This window comes from Macrobrachium rosenbergii, chromosome 19, assembly GCF_040412425.1.
Source record: "Macrobrachium rosenbergii isolate ZJJX-2024 chromosome 19, ASM4041242v1, whole genome shotgun sequence".
Classification (NCBI taxonomy): Eukaryota; Metazoa; Arthropoda; class Malacostraca; order Decapoda; family Palaemonidae; genus Macrobrachium; species Macrobrachium rosenbergii.
This window is the reverse complement of record NC_089759.1, coordinates 7,796,192-7,809,455: the sequence shown is the minus strand read 5'-3', so window position 1 is coordinate 7,809,455 and position 13,264 is coordinate 7,796,192. Positions and strand designations below refer to the sequence as shown.

Here is a 13,264-nt window from a genome sequence, read left to right as displayed (position 1 = left end):
CTCTCTCTCTCTGTCTCTCTCTCTCTCTCTCTCTCTCTCTCTCTCTCTCTCTCTCTCTCTCTCTCTCTCTCTCTCTCTCTTAGACTATTTTGTCTGAAACATTTGTCAGTTACCTTCTACACTCGTTTGAGTCCTCACACACTTCTCCTCTCTCTCTCTCTCTCTCTCTCTCTCTCTCTCTCTCTCTCTCTCTCTCTCTCTCTCTCTCATTTTATTCAGACTTTTTCTGCTGGAAACATTTGTGCAGTTATCTTTTACACCCGTTTGAATCCTTCTCTCTCTCTCTCTCTCTCTCTCTCTCTCTCTCTCTCTCTCTCTCTCTCTCTCTCTTATTCAGACTTTTTTGTCTGAAACATTTCTGTAGTTACCGTCTACACTCGTCTGAATCCTTTTTACACTTTCTCTCTCTCTCTCTCTCTCTCTCTCTCTCTCTTCTGGTAGTTCTACGTCGACGCCGCAACCGCAGCATCCTTTCGGATAACACGTTATGGAAATAAGCTAGCGCCACTAGTTCCATTTTCTCGCCTCCTAGATTTGCATACTCTTATCGGCAAAAGTCCTGCGGATTTTCCCGCTGTCGACCAAGGTGCTGCCTTGTCACACTCAAATCCCCCTTAGTGCTTATCCTCGGATTGAGATAAGAACATGGACGGTTTTTTTTTTTCCTTTCTAGAAAAAAAAAAAAGCTCAACAAAACATTTGCGGTCGTTATGAAATTCAGCGGGAGGAAGGAAAAACAAGTAAAAAATTCGAGTTTTCCGTACAACTGCTACAGCGTATAATCAGGGCCACAGAAAATAGCTATACCTTCCGGTGTTCTCGGTATAATGCTGTATGAGCCGCGGCCCATGAAACTTTAACCACGGCCTATCCTATATCGTTGCCAGAAGCTCGATTATGGCTAACTTTAACCTTAAATAAAATAAGAACTACTGAGGCTAGAGGGCTGCAATTTGGTATGTTGGATGATTGGAGGGTAGATGATCAACATACCAATTTGCAGCCCTCTAGCCTCAGTAGTTTTTAAGATGTGAGGGTGGAAGAAAAAGTTCGGACAGAAAAAAGTGCGTACAAAATAAAGTGCGGACGGACAGACAAGCCGGCACAATAGTTTTTTTTAAAAGAAAACTGCTAAAAGTAATAAAATTTTCTGTTGTATTATTTCGCCAATAGCTTTCAGTTCGCAAATTCACAGCTGACTGAAAATATGGTAAATTAATGACTGATGAAAATCATATAAAGTACAAGTATATCAGAGCATCCTTTAGAATCAATATGCTTTGCAGTTACGCAGACGAAAAGATCACAAAGGTCACGTTCTTCAGAAAATAAATTCTTTTCAAATTATACCATAGAAGTCGGTCCTTAGAAAAACATTGCTGCCTCTTTCTAAACCTCGTAATAGCGCGGCGGTGGAATATGGCTATTTCAGCCGAGTTCGTGGAACTGGAAAGGGTATGGGAGCCTAGCGCTTGTTATTCCTGATTTTTGTTCCTCGAGAAAGGAAGGAAAACAAAGAATATCGTATGTTTGGAAAGGGAAATTTGGTGAGAAAAATAAAATGAATATTTACAAACTGATTTTTGTTCCTCGAGAAAGGAAGAAAAACAAAGAATATCAGACGTTTGAATAAGCGAAATTTGTAAAAAAAAAAAAATAAATATAAACTTAATTTTTTCCTCGAGAAAGGGAGAAAAACGAAGTGTGTCGTATGTTTGAAAAGTGAAATTTCGTGAAAAACTTGAAGAAATATTTACAAACTGATTTTTTTTCCTCGAAAAAGGAAGAAAAACAAAGAATATCGTATGTTCGAAAAGCGAAATGTGGTGAAAAAAATAAATATAAACCTATTTTTGTTCCTCGAGAAAGGAAGAAAAACAAGGTATATCGTATGTTTGGAAAGCGAAATTTGGTGAAAAAAAATATATATATTTACAAACTGATTTTTGTTCCTCGAGAAAGGAAGAAAAACAAAGTATATCGTATGTTTGAAAAGCGAAATTTGGCGAAAAAAATCAAATAAATATTTACGAACTGATTTTTGTTCCTCGAGAAAGGAAGAAAAACAAAGAATATCGTATGTTTGAAAAACGAAATTTTGTGAAAAAAAATAAAATAAATATTTACGAACTGATTTCTGTTCCACGAGAAAGGAAGAAAAACAAAGTATATCGTATGTTTGAAAAGCGAAATTTGGTGAAAAAAAAAATATTTATAAACTGATTTTTGTTCCTCGAGAAAGGAAGGAAAACAAAGTATATCGTTTGTTCGAAAAGGGAAATTTGTTAAAAGAAAAAATATTTATAAACTGGTTTTTGTTCCTCGAGAAAGGAAGAAAAACAAAGAATATCTTATGTTTGAAAAATGAAATTTGGTGAAAGAAATAAAATAAATATTTACGAACTGATTTTTGTTCCTCGAGAAAGGAAGAAAAACAAAGAATATCGTTTGTTTGAAAAAGCGAAATTTGTTAAAAAAAAGAAATGAATATAAAAAATTTCTCGCAGCTGAAAAACTTCCGTTACCTGAGCGTCTGTAGTCAGGGGAATTTTCTTGCCTTTTAATGTCTTTTTTTTTTTTTTATCTTCTTGATTCAGTGACTGATGAATATTCAGATCAAATTCGGACGCCTAGTGAAGGGATCTACCCTTACATCTTTTTTTATATATATATATATATATATATATATATATATATATATATATATATATATATATATATATATATATATATTAGCCTTACGCCTTTTACTCCTTTTAAGGGATAGCGCTGGTAAGAGTCTAGGAATGAGGTTACTAGCCACAAGCCCCGGGCGGCACCGGTACCCATTTTCAGCTGAGTCGACTGGTGGGCGGTAGCAATTCACAGTAATGCCATAGGTTTAATCTTTGCTGTTTCTCAGCACCTTCATGGTTGGCATAAGAGTTAATTTTTGGTGAAATATTACAAGTCCTAATTATGTTTTTCTTGAAATTTTTTTTAGCCGTTTGATAGGACTCATTCCTCGTTACTTTTCGTGTTCAGCTGTTTAGTCAAATTGATATTAGGATGCTTAATTGTAAGTTTTATGCTTTAGACATGAAAATATGTTTTTTTTTTTCATAAACGTCCAAGCAAGCACGTCATCCTTCTCTGTATTTATTGAGTATTTCGGTTTTATAAGTAAAAAAAAAATAGTTATAATAATTATGGATTGAGTTTTAATAACAAGATCCTTTGCTATTTTGTTCAGTGTATATTATTTTAATAAATTAACAAAATGGTAACGTAACAATGTAGTTTACAAATCGGTATTTGCACACAAGCTCCTCAACACTTATCTTTAAGTACTACGTAACAAGATTAATACAATCAACACACAAATCACAAGATTTACGCAAACAAGCTGAAGACGAATCTCATGTATGATCATTGTTAAGGCCTCACGGTACATGCATATTATGTAAATGATGCTACGCGCTACTTTGGATATCTGAATTCGGGTGATTGTGAATTTTAAGCATCATTTTGAATTCCGCTGTAGGTGTTAGTGATTTTCAGAATTATTTTGAGAAAGCAAGACACTATTTTAATACATGTTTATCTGTTTGTTGATTTATTTTTTCTCTTTTTAATAAGTGAGATTGCTGCTTTCTGTATTTCCCTTTACCTTCTCTTACTTCCTAATGAACACCATATTCTTTGGAAGCTTCAACTTCAAGTCAGTGGTCCCTTTGGTGGGCTTGTTCCATTTGAATAGGGTTCGTCTTCTGAATAATAATAATAATAATAATGATAATAATAATAATAATAATAATAATAATAATAATAATTATTATTATTATTATTATTATTATTATTATTATTATTATTATAATTATTATTATTATTATTATTATTATTATCATCATCGACGCAACGTCAAAATTTAAATATTCTAAGTTTCGTGGAATTTTGCTCGTTGGTTTCAGTTCTGCTATAAAAATCATCTTTAATGCTAAAAGACTCCGACATTGTATCTAAATCACGTAACCTTTTCACAGTACTTCTCAGGTATGCCTTAGATGTGGCCTGTTTTTTTTTTTTTTTTTTTTTTTTTTTTTTTTTTTTTTTGAGGTTTCCGAGGCACCGTTGGGTCCGATGCTTAAGGAGGGCAAAAGCATCCGGATGATATCCTCGAATCTATGAAGTTCCGGAAGCTCTGAATTCGGGTGTAGACTCCAGGATAACCCGCCCGGGCGCAGCCTTCTCCCCAGGACACGACTCCTGAAATCAGATTGATTGGTTTGGGTAAAACTGAAGATTATTATTATTATTATTATTATTATTATTATTATTATTATTATTATTATTATTATTATTATTATTCTTTTACCAGACCACTGAGCTGATTACCAGCTCTCACAGGGCTGGCCTGAAGGATTTGGTTTTACTTAATATGTGTATATGTATATGTATATATATATATATATATATATATATATATATATATATATTTTTTTTACAGTATATATATATATATATATATATATATATATATATATATATATATATATATATATATATATATATATATATTATATATATGTGTGTGTGTGTGCGCGCAATGATGTTATCATTGCGTGAGTAGTCTCGGAATATTACAGACAATGCAAGAAGCATTTGAGTCCATGTGAAATTTCGGCGAACCCTACTTCCTTTGCATTGTTTTTACGCTATACTAGTATTGCAGTTCATTGTGGGACTGATGCCATGTATAAAATCTAAATATCATATAGAATATAGAAGCTTTTTCACAAAATTTTATCCTGACGACCTTTGAAAAGATCACAAATACTTCGGAGTAGCTTTAAATGTAACTTTGCTAAAGTTGTGTTATAATCAGATATTCATAAGTATTCTTCCTAATATCAGCAGGAATGACTGGTTCATTAGTATAATCACTCATAATCATTAATAGCACTGAATATGGAATATCCCTAACATCATCAGGAATGACTGGTTCATTAGTATCATCACTTATAATCATTAGTAGCACTGAATACGGAATCTCTTTTGAAGGCCATCCGCAAAAGTGGGCATTTTCCAATGTCTCATTCTCTAGAAACAACAGCCGTTACGCTACCAGAAAGTAAGAGCCTTATCGCCTTTACTTACCAACAATGTCAATTTGGCTCCCTCCAGATCTCACATGCAACAGAGGACCACCACTGTCGCCCTGTTGGATAAAGTGTAAAGAAGAAACATGTGTCATCAGATAATGAGGCGTGTCAATTTGTGCAATATTTACCAAAATACTGCGTAGGGAAATTCCCTAATGATTCTTGTATAGTAATGATCTATGCGCGGGAAGCTATTCAAGCGGCGCGATGTCTTCATATCCGTCAAAGTGATTTTTTACACACTGATTGCTTGTGCTTTTAGATAAATTAATCATTTCATTTGCAGAGGAAGTGAAAAGTTATATTAATCGCACTGCTGTGGTCTAAATCTTATGCAGTGAATGAGATACTTTCCAAAGAAAATATATTTTTGGGTGATGGCTTACCCCGCAAGAGTCAATCTTCCCTGCGTCGTATCCAGCGCACATCATCGTGTCTGCAATGTCGCCCGGTATGTGCTTCGTGTTCTTGCACTCCTCGTTACTCAGAATTGGAACCTTAATCTTGCGGACCACGTCGCTGTGTTCACCACCCTCGGACTGACGACCCCAGCCGAGGACAATGCCGAATTCGCCCGCATACGATCTATCTGAAGCGCAAAGTGATCCATTATGAATTACCAGACGAAAGAAATACGTTGATTCGAGGCTATTGTAATAATATGAAAGCAGATAGTTCTTTTGTTGCATGATTTAATCTACTTTGAAATAGGCTGCAATGCAGTAGGATATTTTTATTTATTATGAATTACCAGACAAAGGAAATGTATTGATTCGAGAATTTTTTTTTTTTGTGGGGAGGGACCAGAAGTTGCAGTGTCAGTCTCTTGTTGCTTGATTCAGTCTTCTTTTCAACAGGCTGCACTACAATAGGACAAGTTGATTTATTGTGAATTACAAGACAAAAGAAATATATTGATTTAAGATTATTTTTTTTTCTCTCCAGAGGTTGCAGTGTCATTTTCGAACATGAGCAGTTTCATAATAACATGCAAACAGATAATTCAATACTAAAGTGTCATTCCATCCATTGGAATGGAATATAGAGTTTAGGCCAAAGGCCAGGCACTGGGACCTATGAGGTCATTCAGCGCTGGAAATGAAACTGAGAGTAGGTAGGGTTTGAAAGGTGTACCAGGAGGAAAACCTCGCGGTTGCAATATGAAATCATTTTTAGGAGAAGGTGGATGGGTCTACCAAGATGGAAGAAAGATAATATGAATGGAGGTACAGTAAAATGAATGAAAGGGGTTGTAACTAGGGGCCGAAGGGACTCTGCAAAGAACCTTTGGTAATGGCTACAGTGTACCCCGTGAGGTGCACTGACGGCACTACTCCCCTAAGGGTGTCAAGTTTTTTTTTACCTTTTATTAGAAAAATACATTAATGCAGTCTCACAGTTATTTCACAGTATTTACATAATTTTACAATGATAATTTTTCTTCACCAGGAATACAATATATTTACATACGTCAATGCTAAAAAAAAAAAAAAAACACTGGTAATATTATAAATGAAACGACAAACCTTCGGAAGGCAGGCAGACTGGCCTGATGTATCTGTTGATCTTGGCGGGCTCGTTCAACTCGATGACGCCAATGTCATTGACGTAACCTTTCGGGTAATAGTCGTCTGGCGTCCACCATTCTTTCACCTTGTGAACGCGCCTCGAAATCTCTGCTGTGTCGCTCCTGTTGTGACTTCCCAAGAAGACCTCCACCTTGTCTTTGTTGACGCTGTGGGAGAGATTTTGAGACATAGACTCGCTTTATATTAGTATATGTATATATATATATATATATATATATATATATATATATATATATATATATATATATATATATATATATATATATACATATATATATATATGTATATATATATATATATATATATATATATATATATATATATATATATATATGTATATATATATATATATATATATATATATATATTTTTTTTTTTTTTTGGGGGCGTTTTCATTCGTATGTTGCTACAACTTGTTTATTTTTGGGTCTGCTTTTTTTTTTTACAGAAGATTATTCCTTTATTTAAGAGCTTACTTAGGAAGTTATAATATATAGACTTTTGCCTGTTTTCACGTAAGTGTGCTCGTTAATAATAATAATAATAATAATAATAATAATAATAATAATAATAAGAAGAAGAAGAAGAAGAAGAAGAAGAAGAAGAAGAAGAAGAATGATTATAATAATAATATCACTATCACATCTTGGTGACACATTGGACAAGCAGAGCGTGGATAAGTGTTTGAATAATAATAATAATAATAATAATAATAATAATAATAATAATAATAATAATAATAATGAAACAAGACGACCCTGTAACGAGGCTATAACATCGAGAATTAAAAGCCGCACTAGTGTTAAAAATATTTATGTACAAAGTTAAAAACGCTACGGAAAGACTTTTAGACACTACTCCATATGAGAGACACGGAGCAGTATCTAAAAGTCTCTCCCTTTCGTTTTTATATCAGTACATAAATATTTTTATCACTCCTGTGGCTTTTAATTCTCAATAATAATAATGACTGGACAAGCAGAGCATGGAAAAGTGTTATAGGTGCTGTGTATTTTCGGAGCAATCCGTGATAGACCTAAATGTAAGTGCAATAAATCTTTTAAAATTTGATGAACAAAGATTAGGAGCAACTAACTTCTTGACGCAGTGGGCCGCTGACACGAGGAACCTGTCGTTGACGAGGGTGGCGCCGCAGTAGATTTTCCCTCGGTAGTAGAGGGACGCCAGCCAGGGGTACCTGCCCCTCGTTGTCACCCTTCCGCCTACAACGCGCCCCACCGGGTTTGGTGTGCCACACCCTTTGGAATTGGGAGAATTAGAAGTTCGCATTAAGAGGAGGCAGGCTACTTTCATTAATCGTCAGCTCATAAACTGTTGGTGATTATTTTTTTTTATTTTTAGTTTTTTGAAATTCATTTTGGTTTAACTTTGATGGGAATTGTGAAGAAAGGTAGTTCAGCTACAGAAATGTGTATTTCTTCATTTATTTTTGTTTCGAAAACGTTTAATATAGCCTTTCGTTGTATTTTTATCATTCTGACTTTTATGAACTAGACGCTCCCACGACACTGGTTATGTCTCTTCAGGACGATTTTAAAGCTGGAATAGATTAAAGAGGAGATAGCGTAATCAGTAAGACACCTGAAATAAGAGACATAATGATGGAATAATGTCTATACATTAAAAAAAAAAAAAGATAGAGAAGTGAGCCATAAGGGGAAGGAATTTCTACCGAAGTATAATAATATAATCGAGTGTAAAGAGAGGAATGTATATATATATATATATATATATATATATATATATATATATATATATATACATATACAGTATACATATATATATAGATCAGCAGTTAATTCAATTCAAGCTGAAAGGTAAACATTATATCTTAACTCAAATTATTCATGTTCGAAATATGTAAGAGGAAAATATTAATTTTTAATCAGCAGGCCAGGAGTATTTAAGAATCATTATTATTTTGTTATTTGCTGTTTTATCACTTGAGTTGAATAGAAGAACCTTTTTTTATAACACAGCCTTAAATAGAATGATATTTAAAAAAAAGGGGTCAAGTGTAGTTACTTACGGTATCCCCGACAGTTGCAGTACGTCGCATTGACGATGCTGGAACCCTGAAAGAAATGTTTTCCATAGAAACAATTCACTTACAAACATTTTACCTTTAAACGTTTTTTACGTAGAAACATATTTTACGTGGATTTTTTTTCTTTTTGCAGAGAACCCCCCTTTTTTTTTTACATAGAAACATTTTTTTATATAGAAAATTTTTTTTGACAAACATTTCTTACAGGAATATTTTTTCCCAAGAAGCATTTTTTTTTATATAGAAACATTCTTTATAGAAATTCTTTCATATAGGAACATTTTTTCCCAAGAAACACTGTTTTATATAGAAACATTCTTTATAGAAATTTTTTACACATAAATATTTTGTACATAGAAATATTTTATATAGAAACTTTTCGACATCAAAACGTTTTTTTCCATGAAAAAAATTTTTCCATAGAAACATTTTCTTATATAGACACACTTTTACACGGCTCGACTCACGACCGAAATAAAACCAAAGCTACAAGTAACGGGCGGCGATGCGCAGTGGATTTGCCAAATTAAAGTGGGTATCGGGCACAGACCCTTGCGTGCGGGCATGCCGACCGTTATTCTTACGGCGCATGCTTACAGCGCCTGGCCAACTTTTCCTCTTTGGTGAGTCGGTGTTTGGGTCGGTTATGCTGGAATGTGTATATATATATATATATATATATATATATATATATATATATATATATATATATATATATATATATATATATATATATATATATATGTGTGTGTGTGTGTGTGTGTATGTATGTATGTATGTATATATATATATATATATATATATATATATATATATATATATATATATATATATATATATATATATATATATGTGTGTGTGTGTGTGTGTGTGTGTGTGTGTGTTTTATCCGAAGTGGAAAGTTAATAAATATTAAGCGGAGGTCAACAGCCCATGCGAATAGGCTACCAATCGGAAATGCCACATGGTACATTACGAGCAGCTATAGCGATGCATCTTACAAGATTATTTCTAACTAATCGGTAATATGATGCAGAACCATCAAATAAACCTGCTCTTCAAAGAATTGATGTTATGAATTGCAGGCGTATTTTTTTTCTTCTTTTTTTTTTTTTGCAAACCGAAACAGATGGTAAAGCAATCATTCAGGGATAACATTTTCTTTATTTAGTAAAGTACTTAAAGTAACTGTGCTCTGATAACATTTTAGATACTAGCATGAAGAAGATTATGTTGCAGGCGTTTTTTTTTTTTTTTTGCAAACCGAAACAGATGGTAAAGCAATTATTCGGAGATAAAATTTTCGATATTTAGTAAAGTAATTAAAGTAATTGTTCTTTGATAACATTTTAGATATTATGGAGAAAAAGACGAAATACAAAGGGATTTGTTTGCACTGGAAGGTTCTCTACGTCAAAAAGGATCTTATTTTTTACCCGACATTTTTCTCATGATGCCTTCTCGAGAGGCAATTTCACTTTAAACAGAAAGAGCCTGCAGGGGGGTTTCAACTTTCTCCCCAAGTCGTAAAGTTGTACAGTAGAAGGTACCTTTGATAGCTGCCATGAAATGAAATTTATAATCATATGTCGTGTTTGTGTAGCGATTTAATCTAATATTTTTCGTGCCAAATATTTTCAGTATTTTTGCTTATGGTATGCTCTGCAGGTGTCTAATATGTCGGTAATGTTTATTTTGTTTTATATAAAATATTTTACTCTGTGTTTAGTAATATTGCGCGAATATTTTGCAATTGTATTTCAGCACCTGAGCGGTTGTCTTTCGCATTATAGTCTCCTTTTTCGTTATCCACCCAGAGATGAAGCAATTTTCTCTTCAGTGAGGTCATCACATTGTTTTATTGACTTAAACATGAAGATCACTCGGCACAGCTAGTTGTTATAATAATAACACCAGGTTATGCCAAGTGCCATAGAGTAACTATAACATTGAATAATGAAGTCACGACATAGGTGACAGTTGACCCCTGATATTGACGTAAGAATAATTTTTCTCATCAATATTCACGTTTTTTTCAAGCCTGTGTCGTGCACGCCTTAGATTCTTCTAAACGTATGATTTGCAAAATCAAAAGATGACGTTGTAACTATCTGCATCACGGAACTGGTATTTACTTACGGAATATTTGCAGCCGAGATATTTCTCTGGTAGACGCTGAGTATGACCCTTGAAAGTAATCGTTAATATCAGGCAATAAACCTGTGCTTAATTTTTAGATTATACGGTACATGCAGACTAAATTATCCACGATGAAGGTGGATACAGGTGTACATTTCCCTTACCTGTGCAGATTGCAGAACAGCCAAAAACACACCAGCGCTGACAGTTAGAGAGTGGGCCAGCGGTAGACGCATGGTGGTGGAGACGGTGACGATATTGTGAACACAGTGATCACTTAGAGGGAGAGAGAGAGAAGGCACCGCACTTAAGAAATAATCATTTTTCTTGTTTTCATGGTTTTCCCTCTTATTCTCCGTAACTAGTATGACCGAAGGATGGATGTAATACACCACAAACACTCAAACACTCCCTGACTCACTCGCACACTCACAACTTTCACTCACTGACACCGACATATAAAAATGCACGTGATGGGAAGATGCCACTTACTGATAAATCACTGCACTGGATTATTTATCTATTTCAGGTTTCACTTTCCTCCTACGTTCAAAATTGATGCTCCCCTTTCCTTCTGCGTCGAGGCTTAATCCCTTTTGACCCGCCGCCGTCCCTTTCATTTTGATATTTGCAAAGTGTCAGTTCGAAATCGGTAGAGATGGCGCGAACCCCGTTTCACCTGCAACTCGAACACGTCTATGGGAATGAAACGCCGGAAGCTGAAGGTCGGTCGGGAAGCTATATCATCTTTGTCTTACCATACGGGACTTCTCGTCTGCAACCTGTTATTACTACTTCTTGTCTACAACCGCTTATTACACCACCGATGGAAAAACTTTATAAAGCTGCGTTCTTCTTCTTCTTCTTCTGCTTCTCTCGTTAAGTAGACACTTCCATTTGAGGTCAGGTATTAACTTTCATCTCGTGTTGCTTTGTTTCGTGAGGATGAGTCGTGTGAGGTTTCTTCCTGAAACCGGTTTGTGGGTCTTGGGACCTTGTGTTACTTAGGAAAGTTATTATTGAAGTATCATCTCTTAATATCGAACGATTCTGGATAGGACGCTTCCCAGAAATAGGTTATGGAAAGTATGTATTGGGTAGGACATCGTCAAACCACATATCCAGTTTTCCCTTTTAGTAGAGCTGGCTGACGCAACAAATAGTGGATAAAACCTGATTTCAAAACAAGATACGGTAATGGTATTTTATGAAAGGAAAACAGGTGATGTAGAGAAGAAGTCAGATTGAGACTGTATGATTAATGAATTGCCTTTGAATCAATCCCTTTGTCAATTTAGACGAACACATAAAAGGGAATACTCATTCACTGAGAAACCATAATATTCCCAATAATGGCGGATAAAGGCAGCTTTAGCAAAAACTGTTTATTTTACAGAAGTAAGTTTAGCAAGGAATCTTTTGTAAGAAACCTTCGAATTGGTTCTAGAATTAAGAGGTGGAATTTAATTTGGGTAATCTTGAGTAGGACTTGAATATTGACTCACGAAAATATTAAATCTACGAGATTATGGGTGAATTATTGCATATATATATATATATATATATATATATATATATATATATATATATATATATATATATATATATATATATATATATATATATATATATATATATATATATATACTGTGTGTGTGTGTGTGTGTTAACGCGCATGTAAAATACGCAAATTTGTCACTTGAAATTAATATAAGACCTCCATATCACAACCAAATGATTCAGTTATCGTAAGTATTTTCAACTTTTTCATATAGCTATTAAAAGGTACGGACGGATGAAAAAAGAGGTTAAATATTGTATAAAAATTTATTTTTTATGGTAACAACTTTAATCCCACATTTATCCCTCTCTGTTTTGCTTTGCACGGAGAAGGTTATTAACTCAGCAAATAAACGGTACGTACATATACAGGGTATTGCGGAATGATAATATGGTATATCTCTCATGGCGAGTAGAAAGTGGATTCCCAGGAACATGGCAGTTGCGGCAGAAAGAAAAGCCTGCCTGGTGCCTCATGCCGGAAGTGCAACCCAGCGACCTTATTTTCCATAAAGCTTTGTGTTTATGGGTTCCAACAAACAGGAAGGAATGTATTTCATTGCTTTCCCATGCAGTGTTTTTTGTGTGCGCTTGCTTTCTGTTTAGACTTGTATGTATAGTTGAACTTGTGAGCAACCGGTCAAAGGAAAACCGTTAGTTAGAAATTATAGAGACAAACACGCCGTGCTTTTATGGTATATGTGTATATATAAAAAAAATAATATATATATATATATATATATATATATATATATACATTTATATAT

At 34.1% G+C, this 13,264-nt stretch overlaps 1 protein-coding gene across 1 annotated transcript; it reads right to left on the bottom strand.

Annotated features, from left to right (window-relative positions):
* Positions 1–3,889: 3,889 nt before the first annotated feature.
* LOC136848429 (trypsin-3-like) lies at positions 3,890–11,767 on the bottom strand. The gene is made up of 7 exons (XM_067120719.1): positions 11,102–11,767; positions 8,781–8,826; positions 7,827–7,989; positions 6,668–6,876; positions 5,528–5,730; positions 5,137–5,197; positions 3,890–4,245 (listed from the first exon to the last, which is right to left on the bottom strand). The coding sequence occupies exons 1-7, from the start codon at positions 11,171–11,173 to the stop codon at positions 4,124–4,126; spliced, it is 876 nt and encodes a 291-aa protein (XP_066976820.1). The 5' UTR covers positions 11,174–11,767; the 3' UTR covers positions 3,890–4,123.
* Between the last annotated feature and the right edge of the window lie 1,497 nt (positions 11,768–13,264).